This window comes from Erpetoichthys calabaricus, chromosome 1 (assembly GCF_900747795.2).
Source record: "Erpetoichthys calabaricus chromosome 1, fErpCal1.3, whole genome shotgun sequence".
NCBI classification, from domain to species: domain Eukaryota; kingdom Metazoa; phylum Chordata; class Cladistia; order Polypteriformes; family Polypteridae; genus Erpetoichthys; species Erpetoichthys calabaricus.
The window spans coordinates 20,284,039-20,308,269 of record NC_041394.2 but is presented as its reverse complement, the minus strand read 5'-3'; the positions used below and the strand labels follow the sequence as shown (position 1 = coordinate 20,308,269).

At 43.2% G+C, this 24,231-nt stretch overlaps 1 protein-coding gene across 1 annotated transcript in view; it reads left to right on the top strand.

Moving 5' to 3' along the window:
- The window catches only part of map3k10 (mitogen-activated protein kinase kinase kinase 10), a 123,049-nt gene that overhangs the window by 82,427 nt on the left and 16,391 nt on the right, over positions 1 to 24,231 (top strand). Inside the window, exons 3-8 of the mRNA XM_028796156.2 lie at positions 5,269 to 5,417; positions 8,641 to 8,816; positions 12,343 to 12,586; positions 19,784 to 19,903; positions 22,998 to 23,136; positions 23,237 to 23,349. Of these exons, the coding sequence (XP_028651989.2) occupies positions 5,269 to 5,417; positions 8,641 to 8,816; positions 12,343 to 12,586; positions 19,784 to 19,903; positions 22,998 to 23,136; positions 23,237 to 23,349 (941 nt within the window). The remainder of the gene's footprint in view (positions 1 to 5,268; positions 5,418 to 8,640; positions 8,817 to 12,342; positions 12,587 to 19,783; positions 19,904 to 22,997; positions 23,137 to 23,236; positions 23,350 to 24,231) is intronic.

Genomic DNA, 24,231 nt, shown 5'->3' with positions numbered 1-24,231 from the left:
TGCTACAGGCATATAAAAAAGTTTGGGAACCCCTCTTAATTCTTTGGATTTTTGTTTCTCATTGGCTGAGCTTTCAAAGTAGCAACTTCCTTTTAATATCTGACATGCCTTATGGGAACAGTAGTATTTCAACAGTGACATTAAGTTTATTGGATTAACAGAAAATATGCAATATGCAACATAACATAATTAGACAGGTGCATAAATTTGGGCACCCCAACAGAGATATGACATCAATACTTAGTTGAGCCTCCTTTTGCAAATATAACAGCCTCTAGATGTTGTCCTCCTATAGCCTTCGATGAGTGTCTGGTCAAAAATATCTCCATCCAGAATCCATTCTTCCATACAAAATCTCTCCATTTCAGTTAAATTTGATGGCTGCTGAGCATGGACACCCTGCTTCAAATCATCCCATAGATTTTCGATGATATTCCAGTCAGGGGACTGTGACGGCCATTCCAGAACATTGTACTTCTCCCTTTGCATGAATGCCTTTGTAGATTTCGAACTGTGTTTTGGGTCATTGTCTTGTTGGAATATCCAACCCCTGCGTAACTTCAACTTTGTGACTGATGCTTGAACATTATCCTGAAGAATTTGTTGATATTGGGTTGAATTCATCCAACCCTTGACTTTAACAAGGCCCCAGTCCATGAACTAGCCACACAGCCCCACAGCATGATGGAACCTCCACCAAATTTGACAGTAGATAGCAGGTGTTTTTCTTGGAATGCGGTGTTCTTCTCCCGCCATGCAAAGCACTTTTTGATATAACCAAATAACTCAATTTTTGTCTCATCAGTCCAAAGCACTTTGTTCCAAAATGAATCTGGCTTGTCTAAATGAGCATTAGAAAGGGCTTCTTTCTCATCACCCTGCCATACAGATGTTCTTTGTGCAAATTGCGCTGAATTGTAGAACGATGTACAGATACACCATCTGCAGCAAGATGTTCTTGCAGGTCTTTGGAGGTGATCTGTGGGTTGTCTGTAACCATTCTCACAATCCTGCCCATATGCCGCTCCTGTATTTGTCTTGGCCTGCCAGACCTGCTGGGTTTAACAGCAACTGTGCCTGTGGCCTTCCATTTCCTGATTTCATTCCTTACAGTTGAAACTGACAGTTTAAACCTCTGAGATGGCTTTTTGTAGCCTTCCCTTAAACCAGGAGACTCAACAATCTTTGTTTTCAGATCTTTTGAGAGTTGCTTTGAGGATCCCATGCTGTCACTCTTCAGAGGAGAGTCAAAGTGAAGGAAGCACAACTTGTAATTGACCACCTCAAATCCTTTTATATCTCATGATTGGACACACCTGTCTATGAAGTTCAAAGCTTAACAAGCTCATCCAACCAATTTGATGTTGTAAGTAATCAGCATTGAGCAGTGACAGGCATTCAAATCAGCACAATGACAAGGGGACCCACATTTGTGCACAGCCGGTTTTTCACATTTGATTTAATTTCATACAACTAAATACTGCTTCACTAAAAATCTTTGTTCGGAAAACACCGCAGTACTCAGATATTCCTAGGAAATGAAAGACATACCACTGTTATCTTTTTTGTTGAAAGTAGAGTAAATTATTATGCAGGCTGAGAGGGGTTCCCAAACTTTTTCGTATGACTATATGTAGTCTCGGCTTTATATCATTGGGAAGTTGAACCTTTTCTCAGTCTGAGGTCCAGAGCGCTCTCAAGCAGGATTTCTTGAAGGATGTCTCTGGACTTTGCTCAGTTAATCTTTCCCTTCACTCTGACTAGTCTCTCAGTCCCCAACAACACAGGATGATGCTGCCATCACCACGCTTCACTGTATTCACTGTATTGTGCAGATGGTGAACGCTTCCTGGTTTCCTTCAGATGTGATTCTTATAACTGAAGCCAAATAGTTCAGTCCTGATTTAATTAGACCAGAGAATCTTGTTTCTAATACTGTAGTCCGGTAGTGTTTTAGGTGCCTTGTTACAAACTACAAGAGGGCTTTCATGTATTTGTCTGGCCCCTTTGTCATAAAGCCCAATTGGTGGAATGTTACAGTGATGGTTGTCCTTCTAGAAATTTCTCACCATTTCCACACAGGATCTCTGTGGGGTGAGCCTGTGTGTATCCATCAGGTTCTTGGTCACCTCCTTTACTCAGGCCTATCTTCCTCAACTGCTCAATTTGGCCACATAACCAGCTCTTGGAAGAGTCTTGGTGGTTTCATACTCATTTAAGAATTATGGAAGTGATTGTGTAACTTCTCCCATTAGCAACACTCAATACCCCACAATGACAAACTGAAAACAGAATTTTAGGAATTCTTGCAAATTTATCAAAAATGAAAAACTCACATTGATACAAGTATTTAGACTCTTTGCTATTACACATTAAATCTTGCTCAGGTGCATCCCATTCTATTGATCATCTTGAGATGTTTCTACACTTTGTTTGGAGTCCACTGTGGCCAATTCAACTGAGTGGACATGATTAGGAAAGGTACACCATTGTCTACAGAAGATCCCCCAGGTAGCATGAAGTTATGGGAAAGAGTAGTGGAAACTCGGTTAAGAATTGAGGAGATGATTAGTGAGCTGCAGTATGGTTTCATACCAGGAAAGAGCACCACAGATGCGATGTTTGCTCTGAGGGTGTTGATGGAGAAGTAGAGGGAAGGCCAGAAGGAGTTGCATTGCGTCTTTGTAGACTTAGAGAAAGCATATGACAGGGTGCCTCAAGAGGAACTGTGGTATTGTATGAGGATGTTGGGAGTGGCAGAGAAGTACGTAAAAGTTGTACAGGATATGTACGAGGGAAGTGTGACAGTGGTGAGGACTGCGGTAGGAGTGATGGATGGATTCAATGTGGAGGTGGGATTACATCAGGGATCAGCTCTGAGCCCTTTCTTATTTGCAATGGTGATGGACAGGCTGACAGGCGAGATTAGACAGGAGTCCCCATGGACTATGATGTTTGCTGATGACATTGTGATCTGTAGTGATAGTAGGGAGCAGGTTGAGGAGACCCTGGAGAAGTGGAGATATGCTCTAGAGATGAGAGGAATGAAGGTCAGTAGGAACAAGACAGAATACATGTGTGTGAATGAGAGGGAGGTCAGTGGAATGATGAGGATGCAGGGAGTAGAGTTGGCAAAGGTGGATGAGTTTAAATACTTGGGATCAACAGTACAGAGTAATGGGGATTGTGGAAGAGAAGTGAAAAAGAGAGTGCAGGCAGGGTGGAATGGGTGGAGAAGAGTGTCGGGAGTAATTTGTGACAGATGGGTATCAGCAAGAGTGAAAGGGAAGGTCTACAGGACGGTAGTGAGACCAGCTGTGTTATATGGGTTGGAGACGGTGGCACTGACCAGAAAGCAAGAGACAGAGCTGGAGGTGGCAGAGTTACAGATGCTAAGATTTGCATTGGGTGCGAGGAGGATGGACAGGATTAAAAATAAGGACATTAGAGGGTCAGCTCAAGTTGGACGGTTGGGAGTCAAAGTCAGAGAGGCCAGATTGTGTTGGTTTGGACATGTGCAGAGGAGGGATGCTGGGTATATTTGGAGAAGGATGTTAAAGATAGAGCTGCCAGGGAAGAGGAAAAGAGGAAGGCCTAAGAAAAGGTTTATGGATGTAGCGAGAAAGATGACATGCAGGTGATGGGTGTAATGGAGCAAGATGGGGAGGACAAGAAAATATGGAACAAGATGATCTTCTCTGGCAAACCCTAATGGGAGAAGCCAAAAAAAGATGAAGTTTTCTAACAAAAAAGACATAATCCATTCATAACTCTAAGGAGTCCTGCAGCAAGTAGTGTTTCAGCGCCCCCTTCCACTTCACCATATGTCTGCTATGGTCCACACCTCAGTTTTTACTTCACTTCAGGTTTTCTCCTGTGACACAAGATGCATGACCACTTGCAGTCCAAAGACATGCAGGTTAGGTGTATTGGCGATACTAAATTGTCCCTAGTGTGTGCTTGGTGAGTGGGTGTTTGTGTGTGTGCATGCGCCCTGTGGTGGGCCGGCACCCTGTCCGGGGTTTGTTTCCTGCCTTGCACCCTGTGCTGGCTGAGATTGGCTCCAGCAGACCCCCGTGACCCTGTGTTAGGATACAGCAGGTTGGACAATGACTGACTGACTAGAGACAGTAATCTGCTGCCATCTAGTGGATAAAATAGCATTGTGCTAAAAGAAAGGCCAGGAACATTTCTATGCTTTATGACACTTTATGGTAACTCATCAATATCCATTAATGGGGTAGATTCCCCAGTAAATAACAAAATGGCAAATGAAAAGCCATAAAAGCAGTTTTATAGAAAACTGACGCTTAAACTATTACTCGAATCAATCGATAGTGACAACGATGGTGAATTGCCCATCAGACATTGACACAGAAAGCAAAACTGAAGCATAATACAGCACTGTACGATAAAACTGCCTTGATATTACAGGTGAATTCAGCCCTGCAAAGTTTCTTTGTGATCAACAGTAGCTGTGTGAGAAAAACACAATATAATTGCAATAGAGTGCAAGGACAAGCAAGATGTTAGCCCCTGAGCACTACATACAATGCAGCAACTGTCAAGGTTCGTGTCAGGAAATGTGGAATTCACTAAGCCTTGCACTGTGGTAGTCTACAGAGATACAAGGGGTGCATCGATCGTGTGGTTCAGACTCTTTCCGTTTACCCAGTCAGGTGCCAGCAACAGGAAAAACATTTAAGAAAAGTGCACAAAGAAACACACGTCAACTCTCCCGATTGCAACTGTGTCACACAAGGGACGTGTAGTAAATCTGCATCAGTACAGCACTAGACACTCGACATACCTTCTCTACTGTATCTATGTCAACACTTTGTTGTTTAAATGTTTCTGTTACACAAAATATTTTTTTTTTCTTGTTGAAAAAGTGCAACCTCTTTGGCTCATTTTTTCCTGCTGTAAACACAGCGCTAGGGTGGCTACAAGATGCCAATCCATAACAGGGGGTGCTTATACACTTCAGGGACAATTTAGGAAGCACAAGGAGAAAAAATGAACACAGACATGAAGATAACATACAAACTCCACGCAGGCAGTGACCATGGTATTTAAAAATGGTGAATGGTGATGTCAGTGGTTTGCTAATCTTGGCCTGCCCTGTGCAGGAGTTCTTCATAAGCGAAAGTCACACAGGCCTCTGGCAGTGCTCACCACTGTGCCATCAAACCACCAGCTGAAAACTGAGCGAAGGTTGTTTGTGGGTCTCTTCATAATGGTTTCTAATCATTCTCAAATTCTTTCCAGTTTTGGAGTTTTACTGTGGGAGTTGCTCACCGGTGAGGTTCCTTATCGTGAGATCGACGCTCTCGCTGTAGCTTATGGAGTGGCTATGAACAAACTGACCCTCCCTATCCCATCCACCTGCCCAGAGGCTTTCTCCAGACTTTTGGAAGGTAAGGGGCTGTGAAGAAATCTGACACTTTCATTCTTTGTGTTTATCAGAGAGCATTGGATGCAAGGCAGGATTCAAAATAACAAGCGCATGCAATTAAAACTGCTGTGCTCAGAGTTAAGCTTGTGTTTGTTTGTGTAGTCATTATTTTTAACTGTTAGAAGCACTAACCATTTTTTTAACAGGATGATTTTTGAAGTTAATATTTGATAATTAAAACTGGTGAACGGTAATATTAATGGTTTGCTAACCTTGACCTGTCCTGTGTTACATTGAGGGAGTTCTTCTCAAGCGAAAGTCATTTGGGCCTCCATGTCTGCAGGGGAGCAGGCCAGGATCTTCACTGGTGTATCCAGCAAAGGTCCACTTAATTCGGCCCAATCCCAGGAATCCTCAGAAAGGGAAATGGGCCATAACAACTCATAAGTCCCAAAAGGGAAAAGGGGGTAGCCGCAAACCTTTGACTGTATATAAGGGGCAGGGGAAGAATCTTTATAAAACATTCATTTCAAAACTTCTTTGTATATAAAAATGCTCAAAGTAGAGCTAAAGGCATAAGTGGATATACTCAAAGGCAATTTGATAACAAGCCGTGTCTGACAATAGAATAAAATAAACAATAATAATACTACAGTATAACCACAACGAGAGCTCATCACCACAAAAACTGACGACAGTGAGTCACATTCCTCCATTGTATCTCCCCGGCCTTTATAGGGCTTGGGGGTGGGGGTTCAAACATGAAGAGAGGCAGGTAGCCCCGCCTCTTGGGGAACCTCCCACAAAGCACAAGGAACCTGAGAGAACATGTGATCACACATAGAAACAGAATTAAAGAAGAATAAAATATCAAACACAAAACGTCAATAGATAAACATTTGAAATATACTTTGAATCAAAAAGAAAATATATAAAAAGTATAGACAGAAAATGTAAAACATATACTGGTCAACATATAACACCCTGTTTATCATGAACTTGGGGTTCCTTAGCATACAAAGTCCCAAAATTCCTCAAAATGCCCACATGAACAGTCAAACCCCAGCTAGCATCTAAAGACCAAACACAGGATTTTTAAAAATAAAAGGTTTATTTCCACAAAAAAATTGCTCTTCTTAACAAAAAGCCCATAGAAGCACAAAAGGCACAGCAGAAATTGCCAGAAAGACAATCCCAAAAACAAGTAAGTTCCAAAAACACAAATCCAGCAAGAACAATCAATAAACAGAGCATCAAGGTCACAAATCCAGCAAATCACAAACGGGCATAAAAAATGTTAGTAACTCACCGAAACCACCAAGCATATTCAATGAACCGCAAAGAACTGTGGATTTTCCTCAGCCATTATAGGGCAGTCCCTTTGAGTTTAAATACTTGAGATCAACAATTCAGAGTAACGAGGATTGTGGAAGAGAGGTGAAGAAGAGAGTGCAGTCAGGGTGAAATGAGCTGGAGGTGGCAGAGTTAAAGATGTTAAGATTTGCATTGGGTGTGAGGAGGATGGACAGGATTAGAAATGAGGACATTAGAGGGTCAGCTCAGGTAGGACAGTTGGGAGACAAAGTCAGAGAGGAGAGATTGCGCTGGTTTGGACATGTGCAGAGGAGGGATGCTGGGTATATTGGGAGAAGGATGTTAAAGACAGAGCTGTCAGGCAAGAGGAAAAGAGGAAGGCCTAAGAGAAGATTTATGGATGTGGTGAGAGAGGACATGAAGGTGATGGGGGCAACAGAACAAGATGGGGAGGACAGGAAGAGATGGAAGATGGACCACTGTGGCAAACCCTAATGGGAACAGTCAAAAGAAGAAGAAGATTTAGTAGATGTAAATTAGAAATCAATAGTAAAACATTAACAAATGTCAAATGATTTTGCGAAATTTCACAAAATGGGCAAGGCAAGAATTGTAGGCATGAGAATGCCTAATCGGACAGCTATGGTTCTCAATAAAATAAAGGTGCTTTGTCATTTTGTATAAAGGAGCCCGTCCTGGGTATGACTTTAATCTGCATCCAGCCCTGCAAGTAGGCCCTCCAGCCTGCAGGGAAAACCTGGGAGTTGGTGGCAGAACTGGCACTCCAGCCACTATAAAAAACAAACCTCACACTATTCTATTCCATCTGAACTAGTGTGGTGGTGAGGTGTGACCCAATCTTGGATCTTGAGTTGTTTTGTCATGTGGTGGGTGCGGCAATGCGCTGTATCTGCGCATGCTCCTAACCTCTCTATATAAAGGAGTGTGGCACAGCTATAAATCTGCTAGAGGAGGATTGAAGACGAATGAAGGAGGACACCGAGAGACCTCTGAGAACTCTGAAGGAGTTACAAGCTACAGGACATTGGAGAGACTGTCCAGGTCATACAGAGAAAGGACAAATTCTCGACTCATGAGAGCAGAGACATTGATAGAGAGGTAGTGAAGATGATGGACAGATGACGGATGGGACAGTCAGCAATGAGAAAAGAATCAACATTTAAAAAAACGCATACATATTTTCTTTCTGCCTTAACGGATAAGTTGGGTATTATGCATTATGGCTACTTTGAAAGGTTTGTTGCCGCGTTGTTCAACTAAGATGTAATCCCACAGCCATGTTCATTTGAACTTGAGTTGGTTTCAAGTAGACTGACGGCAGAGCGCTGAGCTGTGCGGGTTTGAACTACCCATAAGCCATTGTGAACGAGTTGTATTGTGTCGGCTTCTATGCGGTTACTACATAATTGTCAAATTGCCTTCACCTTTTGATTTACCATCATATATTAAAAGGATTGTTTTAAAATAAGCTCTGAACTTAACTGGGAGCCAAGTGTAAGGATTGGAGTTATGTGTTCATACTTTGTAGTTTTTGTAATGATTCCTGCAGCAGCATTTTAAATTAACTGAAAGCTGCATAAAGAAGGAATTGAGCAGCCAGTGAACTCCATATTGCATGAATTAATTTCTCAGTGTTCTACATATTTAATACACATCTTAATTTTCCCACATTTATAAGATGGTAGAAACATGTTTTGGACAGTTTTAAAATGCGTGCTTTGCATGTCATGCTAGTGTCACGGATAACGCAGAGATTGCAGGCTGTTTCAGTAAAACTAATGGTGATTCCAATGGAGTTAAATAATAACAGAATATTGTTGTGATCATCAACATTCACAGTGGTGGATTCTTGTACTACACTGTTAGTTTGATAAAGTTATGTGACACTTTAATCCTTTGTTGTTTTTCAGAATGCTGGAGCCCAAATCCCCACAGCAGGCCTTCTTTCAGCATCATCCTCAACCAGTTGCTCTGCATTGAAAAGTCCGCCATGTTTCAGATGCCCTTGGAGTCTTTCCATTCCCTGCAGGAGGACTGGAAGTTGGAGATCCAGCAGATGTTCGATGAGCTGCGCACCAAAGAGAAGGTAACATCAAAGTGGAACAGGCAGCCATACAAGAAAATCTTTGCGAACCCTTTGGCTTTTCATTTGCATTTTAGGCCGCAAGAACAGGCACTTTTTATTTATTACAAAAAAAAAACATTTAAGAATGACATTTTTCATGGCACACAAGTGTATATCACGATTGTGAAAAAATAAGTTTTGACTTGAAAAATGCCAAACGTTTAAGTTTTTATATGATATTTTTCTATTTCCTCCCTGTTTAATCCCATTCTATATATTTATTTATTTAGTTATTATTTGTTAGACCATTTTAGGGAGTTTTTATTATAATAACCTTTTAGGTATTGTAAGAAATAACACAAAAAGATTATGAAGAGTTGGGGTACCGTAAAGGGAAACTTAATTTATGTGATGATAAAAAAGGAAAAAAAAATAGCTATCAGCAACAAGCGTCTTTCCAGGTGACTGTCTTAAGATGGCAGTACAACCCCTTAAAAGGAAGCCAGGTCAGAAGAGGCGGGCTCAGGTGGTTTGTGACCCGGAAATGACATCACTGGTGCAGGCAGTCATCAGATTGGCTAATGAGAGAGGAGGAGGAGGAGGAGCTCTAGTAGGCAACAGCACCAGCCCTCAACTTGGAGTGCAATTACAATATGATGAGCGCATGAGTTGTCTCTACTGTGTGACAGCATGTAACATGAAATAAAAAAACTGTGCCTCTTGATTATTTAATACAGTCAGCATGTTAATAAAAAGAATTATATTCTCTGATTTTTTCCTTTATAAAATTTAATGCAGTCAGTTTCTTAAAAAAAGAGAATTATGTGCCTTGATTTCTGTAAAATTCAATAGTCTGTATTACAAAAATGTTCCTTGATTTTTTCCTTTATAAAATTTAATAGTCAGCATGTTAAAAATACGTATGCCTTGATTTCTGTAAAACTTTATGCAGTCTGAAATAGATGTGAAAAAAAAATTAAATTTCTTGTTTTTTTCCTTCATAAAATTTAATACAGTCAGTATGTTAATAAAAAAAATTCTGTTCCATGATTTTTTCCTTCATAAAATTCAATAGTCTGCATTTAAATTAAAGAATTATGCTCCTCGAATTTTTTTCATCTGCGGTGGGTTGGCACCCTGCCCAGGATTGGTTCCTGCCTTGTGCCCTGTGTTGGCTGGGATTGGCTACAGCAGACCCCCGTGACTCTGTGTTCGGATTCAGCGGGTTGGAAAATGGATGGATGGATGGATGGAAAGATTTTGTTCATTAAGTTTAATACAGTCAGTATGTTAATAAATAGAATTCTGTTCCTTTATTTTTTTTCCTTTGTAAACTTAGTCAGACAGGCATCTGCTTATAAACGACATCCATTCCTACAGATATTTATGACCAAATTCTAGATGTCCGTCAGAATTTGTACTGAAAATGTTGGTTAATATAAAAGTCAGTAAAAATGCATAATGCTTTATTACTTATATTATAGAAATATGTGTTCAATGTATTGTTAAAATAACAAAAAGTACTGTACTTTAAATTACAAAACACAAAGCAATTCAAACTAATGTGCAGCACAGCCATGTACTGCATGTCGCCCTTATGCTTTAATAATGACACTCACTACCTCATAGAGCAGAATGACGGCATGAACATCCAGCACTAGCTAATATTGAGATGTGCTGTGCTTGCTGAGGGATCGGTCAGACTGTCACCTCACCTCCAATCAGCTTCACGATGGGACACTACTGAGACGCACTCTTAAGACCCTATCAATCGCCAGCAGTGGCGTCCACCACTCAGGGATATGGCCAGCTGTCGATCGAGCTGCTTACCTCAGATTCAGCGTATTTGTGCAGCTACGCGTGCTTCCAGTTTTATCTTGCAGCATGTGAGCACTAAAACATTAAATGATCGAAAATAGTGACATGTCCATACCATGCAGGGGCACACTGCTGTCAATGACAGCGTTCATCTGCGTCAAAACTTGTGCATTTCAGTCGTAAGTCAAAAACCGAAGACACTAAATGGAAATGAATTGAAATTCAGTTTTTGTGGGTTTTATTTACTCATTCGTGTCTGTGGGATTGGACATGACAGAAAGAAGCTCATCTTTCAGATATTTGTCAAATGGACAATCTTTCAAAATGGTCACAATTGAAAGGTTTTTTGAACACATAACATATAGTTTGGAGTATTTTTATTATATTTCACTGACCTGGTTAAAAGTTATTAAATTAATGAGTTATATTTTTTACTTCATTGCAATGCCATTTTTTTAGTTTATTTGTTTTGGGAATGTTTTCATGGACATTTATGACTGTTAGGACTGTTGCTGATCACGTGATTATGGTGTTCTTTGTGCACCTCCGGTATTTTTACCTCTTTGACTCGGTTATCCTAATTATGTTATATTTTTTGTCTTACTTATTTGTTATCTCAACTTGCGATCCACTAAAGAGTGCCCTTTACATTTCATACAGTCATATAGTTTTATCCTGCTGGGACAGACTATAGCTCCTCAACAGCGCTGAAGAACTGATCTGCTTCAGAGAGAGAGAGAGAGAGAGAGAGAGAGAGAGAGAGAGAGAGAGAGAGAGAGAGAGAGAGAGAGAGAGAGAGAGAGAGAGAGAGAGAGAGAGAGAGAGAGAGAGAGAGAGAGAGAGAGAGAGAGAGAGAGAGAGAGAGAGAGAGAGAGAGAGAGAGAGAGAGAGAGAGAGAGAGAGCACTATATAATAGAGAGACATAACTTTATTGTTCTAAGAAAGAGAGAGAGAGAGCACTATATAATAGAGAGATATAACTTTATTGTTCTAAGAGAGAGAGAGAGAGAGAGCACTATATAATAGAGAGACATAACTTTATTGTTCTAAGGGAGAGAGAGAGAAAGAGAGAGAGAGAGAGAGCACTATATAATAGAGAGACATAACTTTATTGTTCTAAGAGAGAGAGAGAGAGAGCACTATATAATAGAGAGACATAACTTTATTGTTCTAAGAGAGAGAGAGAGAGAGAGAGAGAGAGAGAGAGAGAGAGAGAGAGCACTATATAATAGAGAGACATAACTTTATTGTTCTAAGAGAGAGAGAAAGAGAGAGAGAGAGAGAGCACTATATAATAGAAAGACATAACTTTATTGTTCTGAGAGAGAGAGAGAGAGAGCACTATATAATAGAGAGACATAACTTTATTGTTCTAAGAGAGAGAGAGAGAGAGAGAGAGAGAGCACTATATAATAGAGAGACATAACTTTATTGTTCTAAGAGAGAGAGAAAGAGAGAGAGAGAGAGAGCACTATATAATAGAAAGACATAACTTTATTGTTCTGAGAGAGAGAGAGAGAGAGCACTATATAATAGAGAGACATAACTTTATTGTTCTAAGAGAGAGAGAGAGAGAGAGAGAGAGAGAGAGAGAGCACTATATAATAGAGAGACATAACTTTATTGTTCTAATTTCATGAAGTTTCTTAATGCTCCCAGACTCCGCTGAGGTGTCACTTGATAGACATGCTTGCCCAGTCGACACGTTTCTACTTCTCTGCCATATTAGGAACTTCGGAGCTGGGAGGAAGAGTTGACACGGGCTGCCCTGGAGCAGAAAGAACAGCAGGAGATGCTACGGCGGCGAGAGCAGGAGTTGGCCGAGCGCGAGATTGACATTGTGGAGAGGGAGCTGAACATCATCATCCATCAGATGTACCAAGAGAAGCCGAAGGTGAAGAAGCGTAAGGGGCACTTCAAGAAGAGTCGACTAAAGCTAAGCAAAGATGGCAACTGCATTAGCTTGCCCTCAGGTGAGCTCTCTTTATTTCTCTAAACTAGGCCAATGAGAATGGCTTCCTTGATGTTTCTGTAACCCTCTCCTTCATCAAACATACTACCATGATCAGTACACTTTCTTAAGCCTTTTGCCTGATGCTGAGCCCCCTAAGTTTGTCGGCCTAGATGTAAGTTAGGACAAAGTCAGTTTAGGCGTCTGGCTCATTGGGCCGGCAAGTGACCAAGCAGAATTCCTTGGCTGCCTCTTAGGCCCTCATCTAGAACTCCATGGTGGTACAACGGTCAGGCTTCTTGTCCATAATGTTACCAGTCCTAGCTGCATGCTCTTAATTAAATCAAAATATCATGCACAGTTTTCCTGTAGTGGATTCCACCCTTCACAGGTCAACTTCTGTCTGATTGATGCAGATGGCTTTTTGGTTTGGTAATGATTGAATTAGAGGTTGGCAGTGCTCATGTCGTAGAGGAACGCAGCTTCACCCTTTAAGTGTGTCTGCAGCCTGTGCTCTAAAGTAATTAGAGCTGCTGTGCTGGTGGCAGGGTGGAGAATTGGTGCACAACGGCATTCAATCACCTTAGTCGATCTGATGAAATAGCCATTTTAGTCTAAGCGTACATACAGTGGATTCACTTCTTGCACACTTTACTGTGTTTAAGTAGACACATTTGTCAGTCTACACTTAATAACCCATAAAGACTAAAAGAAAATAGGTTTCAGAAAGATTTGCAAATTATATAAAATAACTGAAATCTCATTCCTCATTAGTGTGCTGGGAACCCTTACAATGTAGGACTTTGAACCTATAAGGCTGAATGTCCAAGAGCCACCTGGTGACATGCGAGTTTGACTCTTTGTGCCACACCATCCACTGGACAAGAGTGAACTCACAGCCAAGATGTTAGTACCTCATCTGGTAAATATCTCATTTAATCACCAAGGCCTCCTCCTCAAACACCATACACTTGGTTTCCCGGTCCAAACGTTTCCAGCTTAGGAACATGATGGGATGTTAAACACCATCAATGCTTTGGCTCAGCACAGCACCGAGACCTGTGTCCGAAGCATCAATCTAGAGAATGAAAGGTAAAGAAAAGTCAGGAGTTCTCAAAGCTGGTGTTAACTTAAGGGCCTGTTTCAGGTCATGAAATACAGCTTCTTTTTTCGTATCCCATTTCACTGTGTTGGGGGCCCACTTTTTTTGTTAGATCAGTCAGGGGCACCGCTCTCTCAGAGAAACGGGGTATGAACCATCAGTAGTAGCCCACTAACCACAAGAAAGCTTGGACCTGTTGCTTGGTTTTTGGACTGAGCCAATTCAGAATGGTTTCCACTTTGGAATACCGTAGGCAGACTGTATCCCTGCCCTCCAGGTATCCTAAATATTTGGCCTTCGTTAACCTGAAAACTCTTCATAGTGTCAGGAGCACAGTTTGAATATGCTGTACATGTTCCTCCTAAGTGTTGGAATAGATAATGTCATCTAAGTAGGAGGCACAGTTGGAGTTGTGGGTCTGTATTGCCCACCAGACACTGGAAAGTCACCATTGCCCCATGCAACCCAAATAAGTGGACACTGTACTGTCCACTAGGGGTGCTAAATGAAGCCTTTTCTTTTGTGGAATCAGTTAAAAGATCCTGCCAATACCCTTTTGTCATGTCAAAGGTGGTCAAATATTGAGCTTTACCAAGCTGCTCAAGGAGTTTGTCCCTTCACAGAATTGGATAAGCATCAAATTGGGAGACTTGATTAAGCCAGGTGAAGTCATTGCAAAAGCACCAACTTCCATTTGGCTTTGGGATCAAGACGATGGGGCTTGACCAGGGACTAAAACCCTCCTCGATCAGCACCTAGATGCAGCATTTGTTTGATCTCAAGTTCCACCTGTGCATGCTTTGCCCAGAGGCATCTGTACATGCATCCACAGACTACTACCGCTGGCTCTGTAATGATATTGTGTATGATCAGAGAGGTCCTTCCGGGCCATTCATTTTCCCCTTTGGAGACAGACAAGATGGCTGTTTCAAGCTCTTGTCACTGTTTGTCAGTCAAATCAGGGTCAAAAATTAAGGGTTGTTCCTTAAGAAAAGACCAGAGTAGGGATCGGGATCCCAGTCCTTCCATGGTTTCAGCAGATGGATGTGATATACCCACTCAGCTGGACGTTGATTCGGTTGTTTAACCAAATAGTTTTCTGTCGCTAATTTCATATGTTCTTTGCCAATGGGCTAAAATTTTAGAATGGGAAGTGGAAATGAGAACCATGACACAGTCTCCAGGATGGAACTCACAGAGTCTCATATCTTGATCATAACAGCAAGCCTGCACTGATTGCATCTGCTCCATATTTTCTTTAAGAACTGACCAAATCTTAGCAAATCTATTGTGTAATTGTGCATTATTCTCTAATGTAATTGTGGAAGGCAGTGCCTCTTCCTCCCAACATTCTTAGTAGTAGTAGTAGTTCAAAAAAAGAGAACCCCGTGGAGGCTTGAGGGTCTTCCTGTTAGGTGAATAACAAGGGGGCTCCGCCCCCTGCTCGCTTCGCTCGCCTACCCCCGGCGTTTTGAACCCGCGCCCGCTGGGCAGCCGTAGTTTCAGACGCGCGTTGTAGGAGCTTGCGTTGTTTTGAACCCGTGCTTGCCCTGCTTCCGTGGTTTGAGACGCGCATTGTAGGCGTATATCCGTCAGTCGAGCTCGTTCGGTTTGTACCTGTGCCTGCTTTGCCTTCGCGGTTTCAGACGGTGGGTCGCGTTCGGCGTTTTGTACGATCCCAAGCGGCACATTATTCCTAACTTCACTCCTGTGCCTTCACTACGCAGTAGTGCCACTCACTATATGGCGGCAACGCCTGCGCCTTCCGTATTATGTCGGTTTTTACCATGCTGTGTAGGCGCCTTTGCCTTTCGTATTTTCCCGCGCCTTCCGACATACGATGTAGGCGCCCGCACCTTCCGGGTCTGCCTCCGCTGTGTGGTGTGGACGTTTAGCTGTCGTTTTTTCTGCCTTTATATTCTGTATCTCGCTGTGCATGTGCTTCGTGCCTAGGTTTTTTTGAAGCTGTTGCATTCCAGTTTTCATCATCTGTAACCTGCTCTCCATTTGTTTGGCCCCGTTCTTTAACCTCTTTAGGACGTTTTACTTTGTTTCCTACTCTGTCTTTTATTCCTGACCTCGCTTTATCCTGCTTGCGGCATGTGAGACGGTTCGTAGTCTCTCCCGTTTCACTCCGTAGTCTGTGGGGGGGGTTTGTGTGGCGCCTGCGTGTCAGCGCTGACTCCTGTTGTTTGTGTGGTTATGTCGTTCGTAGTCTCTATGGACGCCGTAGTCTGTGGGGGGGTTTGTGTGGTGCCTGCGTGTCAGAGTCTGTCCTGTTTCACTCACTTGAGGAGGGGGCTTTGTGTGGCGCCTGCGCACTATGTCTCCTGCATCCACGGGCATACCAGTTTACCATTCTCGGTTAGTAATATGGATACGAGGGGGGAGCAACTGGTCTCAGTTCCTTCCATTCTTGCTGACCACCTTACGCATTATTTGTTTGAGAATCTGGTTGAATCTCTCGATTAAACCATCAGTTTAAGCATTTTATGCAGAGGATTTTTATTGGTTAATTCTCAGTAATTTGGCAACATCCTTAAACGTCTCCAAGGTCAAGGGTGTTCCTTTGTCTGTTAAAACTTCCTTTGGGATACTGACACATGCAAAGACCTCCTATGTGAGCTGAGTCCATTGCTCCAGTACCTGGACTCTTACGGACTTGAGTTCAGTAGCCATAGTCGCAATGATGGGGTTCAGATCCTGCTCTTCCATCATTTTCCCAGAAAAATCCTGCCAACTACGTCACTGCAAAAGATGAGACAGACATAGATAAAGAGCTGGGGCACCAACTTGATGACCTCATATAACTGAATAAAGAAAATATGAAAAAGCACGCAGCAAATTGCGGAGTTGTCTTCTCAGACACAAGTTCATGTAGTGAACTGAAACAACATGGCTGGTTTCCTGGTTAAGTGGTCATGCAACTTGAAATCCATCCAGGCGTATGGACAATGGAAGTGACGTTTGTAATGGATTGACTGAATCTTCCATTCTGCAGAGGGAGGAGAAGAAAAGGCATTACAACAAAGTGCCAACCCCTATTCCGGCGAGTAACTACCATCACGAAAACCCTTAAGGTGTCTCACATGCACACGCGCATGACTCAATACATAATAAAATTAACTACAGTAATCCCTCCTCCATCGCGGGGGTTGCGTTCCAGAGCCACCCGCGAAATATGAAAATCCGCGAAGTAGAAACCATATGTTTATATGGTTATTTTTATATTGTCATGCTTGGGTCACAGATTTGCGCAGAAACACAGGAGGTTGTAGAGAGACAGGAACGTTATTCAAACACTGCAAACAAACATTTGTCTCTTTTTCAAAAGTTTAAACTGTGCTCCATGACAAGACAGAGATGACAGTTCTGTCTCACAATTAAAAGAATGCAAACATATCTTCCTCTTCAAAGGAGTGCGCCTCAGGAGCACAGACTGTCAGAAAGACAGAGGAAAGCAAACAAATCAATAGGGCTGTTTGGCTTTTAAGTATGCGAAGCACCGCGGCACAAAGCTGTTGAAGGCGGCAGCTCACACCCCCTCCGTCAGGAGCAGAGAGAGAGAGAGAGAGAGAAAAACAAACAATCAAAAATCAATACGTGCCCTTCGAGCTTTTAAGTATGCGAAGCACCGTGCAGCATGTCACTTCACTAAGCAGCTGCACAGAAGGTAGCAACGTGAAGATAATCTTTCAGCATTTTTAGACGAGTGTCCGTATCGTCTAGGTGTGCGAACAGCCCCCCTGCTCAATCCCCCTACGTCAGGATCAGAGAAAGTCAGCGTAAGAGAGAGAGAAAAGTAAGTTGGGTAGCTTCTCAGCCATCTGCCAATAGCGTCCCTTGTATGAAATCAACTGGGCAAACCAACTGAGGAAGCATGTACCAGAAATTAAAAGACCCATTGTCCGCAGAAATCCGCGAACCAGCAAAAAATCCGGGATATATATTTAAATATGCTTACATATAAAATCCGCGATAGAGTGAAGCCGCGAAAGGCGAAGTGCGATAAAGCGAGGGATTACTGAATTGAGAATAATGTTTAGATAGGCCTGCGTTATGTAGACTGATCCCATCACCTACAGATAGGCAGTTCACAAACAAAAATCATTGGATCAATTTAGTGACTGCGTACAGACTTTCCAACACAGCTGTGCTCACCTCTTTTTCTGACAGCCAATGGTGTGCGGCCTGGATAGAGCTAGTGGTGTATGAAGGGTTTAAACTGTATGGTGAGTTCAGCTGCAATCTCGACCCTTCATTGTCTTTGTTCATTCTGTCATGGTATGTAAAACATGAGACATCAGACAGACGAGATTCTTTCTGTTTGAGGGGTGCAAAACACCCACGTTCCTTATTCCTTATTGCTGTACTCTATATATTGTACCTCTAGATGAATACATGGATGAGCATTTATTAGTTGTCAACTCTTATGCACTCAGAGCCTCCACTACAAAAGGGTGGTCTGATTTTGTCAGAACGAGTTGCGAGTCACTGGGTATGTCACATTATGTGAATGGCCCTCAAGTGTAATTCACCACATTATGTAAAAGAAGACTATGGCTGAAAATCACAGGAAAAGTCAATTAATGTGACACGAATTTTAGACATAGTCCATGCAACCAGAATGTGGCTGTTTCATCATGCCAATCAAGGTAACAAACTGCATGCCAATTCCCTGCCATTGACCGTCACTAAGTTAAGAACATGGAAGGCAGAAGCATTTCATTTTGAGGGCCCAGCCAGCATTGTCTAACCTGCTTAGTCCTGAACAGGGTTGTGGAGGTCTGCTTAAGCCTATCCTAGCTAGCACTGGGCACAAGGCAGGAACAAACCCTGCACAAGACGCCAGTCCATTGGGGAGTGAACACACAGATGAACCATGCACTAGGGCCAGTTTAGGATCATCAAGTCACCCAACCTGTACGTCTTTGGACTATGGGAGGAAACTGAAGCACCAGGAGGAAACCCACACAGACACAGGAAGAACATGCAAAAACCCCATGCAGTGAGGACCTTGGACATGAACCCTGGTCTCCTTACTGCGAGGCATCAGCGCCACCACTGCACTGCCATGCCACCTGAGGGTCGAGCCATCTAAAATAAAAATGGGAACACCCTAACAATTACTTTCATCTGAAATTATATTCTAGCATATTGTAGCAAGCACCAAGTGATGGAAGGATTACAATATGTACCGAATAATGGACTTGTACTGTACCTGTGAGTCACTTGGGTGGTTTTTACTGAGAAGGGTGCTACATAATAAAGATCAATGAAGTTTAAAAGCCAAATGGTTGCCATGTTCCTCTTTTTTACTGAGTAGAGCCTCAATGACAGCTTTCACACATACAGTGTCGTCCCCATTGCACTATAAATAATAAATAATAATAAATACCAGTTTAATCTCCACCATTGACTCACTGGGTGATGCTGAGTGAGTCTCTTCACATGTCAAGGACCAAACGTTTGAAATATGGAACAGAATCCAGCTAAGTAATAAGGCATGGAGACCACTAGGCAACTGCAGATCAGATTGAAGCAGACTCAGCTGGCAGCTCTACCTTCAGTATTGCCAGGCGACACTTTTGTAGTGCCAGTTGGCTAAGGGGCGGAAACAAGAAATGAGCCATCTGTTAGAATGGAGAAATGGGCTGGCATAAAATGACGGAAGCATGAAACGTGGAACAGATGTTGGAGCAGAAAACACAAGTAAAGACAGGTGAGGCCTCTCCAGGATTGCCTTGAGTATAAGGAGCTGGTTGTCCTTTTGGCTTTCCATTTTAAATTAGCAGTCAGAGTTACTGTACGTAGCAGTGGGAGCACCTGAAAGGCTAACAGGTGAGTGTGGTTTGTTATTTCATCTCACGCTTTATTCTCTCATTCTTTTTGTGATATTTTGTGTTGGTCACTTGTTCCACACAAGACTGTCTGAACCTCCCATTTAGAGACCAACCTCGATCTTTAACTTGTAATTAACAGGGACTCGGGTTGATCCCCTCCTGTTCTCTGATCCTCCATAAAGAAGACTTTGACCGGCCCCTCCTGCTTGTGATCCTCAAACTGTGACGAAGCCTTCAGTTGTTCCACAGCTCTGACTTATGTGTTTCCCAGCAGGTTTCGAGCACAAGATCACAGTGCAAGCCTCCCCCAGTGTCGACAAGTGGAAGGCACAGGGAATGGATCGCACCAGCCCACCAGGGAGTCCGGTGATCCCCCGCCTCCGAGCGATCCGCTGTGAGTGGCTGGAAATTTGGGGAGGGTGGGTGAGAGGGGGTAGGGTCAGGTGTGCAGCACCCACTCCGAGATTTCATGGAGCACGGCCGACATATATATCTGCCTGTCAAAAACGATGAGCTCAGCGAGACCTTATTTTAATTTACTTCTGGTAACGACTCAGAATGGGGGCTGCCTTCAGTGAGTCTGTCAGTCACTTATTACTCTGCGGCACAAACACAGGCTTTGTTCAAGTCTTGCTGAACACGAGTAACTGGCTCATCGATGCCCTTTACGTTAAACACAAGTAACTGGCTCATCGATGCCCTATACGTTGAACACAAGTAACTGGCTCATCGATGCCCTTTATGTTGAACACGAGTAATTGGCTCATTGATGCTGAACACAAGTAACTGGCTCGTCGATGCCCTTTACGTTAAACACAAGTAACTGGCTCATCCATGCCCTTTACGTTAAACACAAGTAACTGGCTCATCGATGCCCTTTAAGGTGAACACGAGTAACTGGCTCATCGATGCCCTGTACGTTGAACACAAGTAACTGACTCATCGATGCCCTTTATGCTGAACACGAGTAACTGGCTCATTGATGCCCTTTATGCTGAACACGAGTAACTGGCTCATCGATGCCCTTTACATTGAACACAAGTAACTGGACACAAGTAACTGGTTCATCGATGCCCTTTACGTTGAACACAAGTAACTGGCCCACTGATGCCCTTTATGCTGAACACGAGTAACTGGCTCATCGATGCCCTTTACGTTGAACACGAGTAACTGGCTCATCAATGCCCTTTACGTTGAACACGAGTAACTGGCCCATTGATGCCCTTTACATTGAACACAAGTAACTGGACACGAGTAACTGGCCCATTGATGCCCTTTACATTGAACACAAGTAACTGGACACGAGTAACTGGCTCATCGATGCCCTTTACATTGAACACAAGTAACTGGACACGAGTAACTGGCCCATTGATGCCCTTTACGTTGAACACGAGTAACTGGCTCATCGATGCCCTTTACATTGAACACAAGTAACTGGACACGAGTAACTGGTTCATCGATTCCCTTTACGTTGAACACGAGTAACTGGCCCACTGATGCCCTTTACGTTGAACACGAGTAACTGGCCCATCAATGCCCTTTACGTTGAACACGAGTAACTGGCCCACTGATGCCCTTTATGTTGAACATGAGTAACTGGCCCATCGATGCCCTTTTATGTTGATCACGAGTAACTGGACACGAGTAACTGGCCCATCGATGCCCTTTATGTTGATCACGAGTAACTGGACACGAGTAACTGGTTCATCGATGCCCTTTAGGTTGAACACGAGTAACTGGCCCACTGATGCCCTTTACGTTGAACACGAGTAACTGGCCCACTGATGCCCTTTATGTTGAACACGAGTAACTGGCTCATCAATGCCCTTTACGTTGAACATAAGTAACTGGCACATTGATACCCTTTATGTTGAACACAATTAACTGGCTCATCAATGCCCTTTACGTTGAACACGAGTAACTGGCCCATTGATGCCCTTTACATTGAACATGAGTAACTGGCTCATCGATGCCCTTTACATTGAACACAAGTAACTGGACACAAGTAACTGGTTCATCGATTCCCTTTACGTTGAACACGAGTAACTGGCCCACTGATGCCCTTTACGTTGAACACGAGTAACTGGCCCATCAATGCCCTTTACGTTGAACACGAGTAACTGGCTCACTGATGCCCTTTATGTTGACCACGAGTAAGTGGCCCACTGATGCCCTTTATGTTGAACACGAGTAACTGGCTCATCAATGCCCTTTACGTTGAACATAAGTAACTGGCACATTGATACCCTTTATGTTGAACACAAGTAACTGGCTCATCAATGCCCTTTACGTTGAACACGAGTAACTGGCCCATTGATGCCCTTTACATTGAACATGAGTAACTGGCTCATCGATGCCCTTTACATTGAACACAAGTAACTGGACACGAGTAACTGGTTCATCGATTCCCTTTACGTTGAACACGAGTAACTGGCCCACTGATGCCCTTTACGTTGAACACGAGTAACTGGCCCATCAATGCCCTTTACGTTGAACACGAGTAACTGGCTCACTGATGCCCTTTATGTTGACCACGAGTAAGTGGCCCACTGATGCCCTTTATGTTGAACATGAGTAACTGGCCCATCGATGCCCTTTTATGTTGATCACGAGTAACTGGACACGAGTAACTGGCCCATCGATGCCCTTTATGTTGATCACGAGTAACTGGACACGAGTAACTGGTTCATCGATGCCCTTTAGGTTGAACACGAGTAACTGGCCCACGGATGCCCTTTACGTTGAACACGAGTAACTGGCCCACTGATGCCCTTTATGTTGAACACGAGTAACTGGCTCATCAATGCCCTTTACGTTGAACATAAGTAACTGGCACATTGATACCCTTTATGTTGAACACAAGTAACTGGCTCATCGATGCCCGTTACATTTGTCAGATTTGAAAGTGTCATGGATGAATTCTAAGTGTTGATAAGGTCAAGCAAAGTGCTTATTAAGGTCTTGTTACATGCATTACTCCCTTTTAATGGTGTCTTTTAATGGGATGCCCCCCCCCCCCCCAGCCTAAAGTGGCATCTCCCCACATCAGGTGTCCTGTATGTCCTTGTCGTCTGGATAAATAGTAAATGTATCAGTCACTGTAAACACTGACTGTTTGAAGCCCACATTTGCATGGCAAGAACCCTCCCTGGATGGGACACCAACATATGGCATGGCACATTTGACTGGCTTAAGGTTGGGATCCTGGGGGCAAATAGGAGACCAACCTATACCATGGGCTGTGGTCTGAACCCAGGATTCTGCGGTTGTTCTAAAGGGCTAGGAGCCATTTTGCCACTTACATTTGCTGTTTGATTTCTGACATTTCTGTAAATTCCTAGGTGATGCCACCGCACCCATAGATAAGCATTTTGGGACCCTGATAAGTTAAAGGTCCACCTTCTGGATCGAATAAAAAAGACAGCTGCTCTCATATAGAATACCAATTCATTTAATTCTTTCTTTTTCTTTTTTTTTGTAACTGACAGTGACTCCTAGTGATGGCAGCAAGACTTGGGGTCGCAGTGCAGTGTGCAAGAAGGATGACCTGGCGGCTAACAAAAAGAAGGGTCGCACTTGGGGGCCCAGCTCCACCCAACCGAAGGAACGCCTTGGAGGGGAAGACAGGTAGGGTAGGCATACACACGTCCAGGTGGAAGTCCAGTTCACTTGTGTTGTTAATTTTCACCTGTAGGGTGTCACACTCACGCTCTCTATTTGTGCACAGGTTAAAGTCACTGGGAGAAGGCTGTAAGCAGTATTCATGCAGTGCCCCCAACCTGGGCAAGTCCCCCAAACACACCCCCATGACCGGGGGGTTCTGCAGCCTTAATGAGATGGGTAAGTACTGTGTCCCGTGGAACTGGTAAGGCTGATGTTTGTTATGGAACATAGGATGTCCAGCTACTGAATGGGCAGAGTGGGCACAAATCCATTAGAGCAATCTAGACAAGAACAGGCCATTAAGCCAAATAAAGCTTGCCAGTCCTGTCCACTTACTTCTTCTAAAATAACATCAAGTCGAGTTTTGAAAGTCCCTAAAGTCTTTCTGTCTACCACACTCCTTGGTCACTTATTCCATGTGTCAAAGAAAAAAAAGAAACCCACATGGGGAATATTAGGACTATGGGAGCTTTGGAATAATAATAATTAATAATAATACATGTGGTTGAGGGATCGGCTCTGAGCCCTTTCTTATTTGTAATGGTGATGGACAGGTTGACGGACGAGATTAGACAGGAGTCCCCATGGACTATGATGTTTGCTAATGACATTGTGATCTGTAGCGATATTAGAGAGCAGGGTGAGGAGACCCTGGAGAGGTGGAGATATGCTCTAGAGAGGAGAGGAATGAAGGTCAGTAGGCACAAAGCAGAATACATGTGTGTGAAAGAGAGGGAGGTCAGTGGAATGGTGAGGATGAGGGAGTAGAGTTGGTGAAGGTGGATGAGTTTAAATACTTGGGATCGACAGTACAGAGTAATGGGGATTGTGGAAAAAAGGTGAAGAAGAGAGTGCAGGCAGGGTGGACTGGGTGGAGAAGAGTGTCAGGAGTGATTTGTGACAGACGGGTATCAGCAAGAGTGAAAGGGAAGGTCTACAGGATGGTAGTGAGACCAGTTATGTTATATGGGCTGGAGACGGTGGCACTGACCAGAAAGCAGGAGACAGAGCTGGAGGCGGCAGAATTAAAGATGCTAAGATTGGCATTGGGTGTGATGA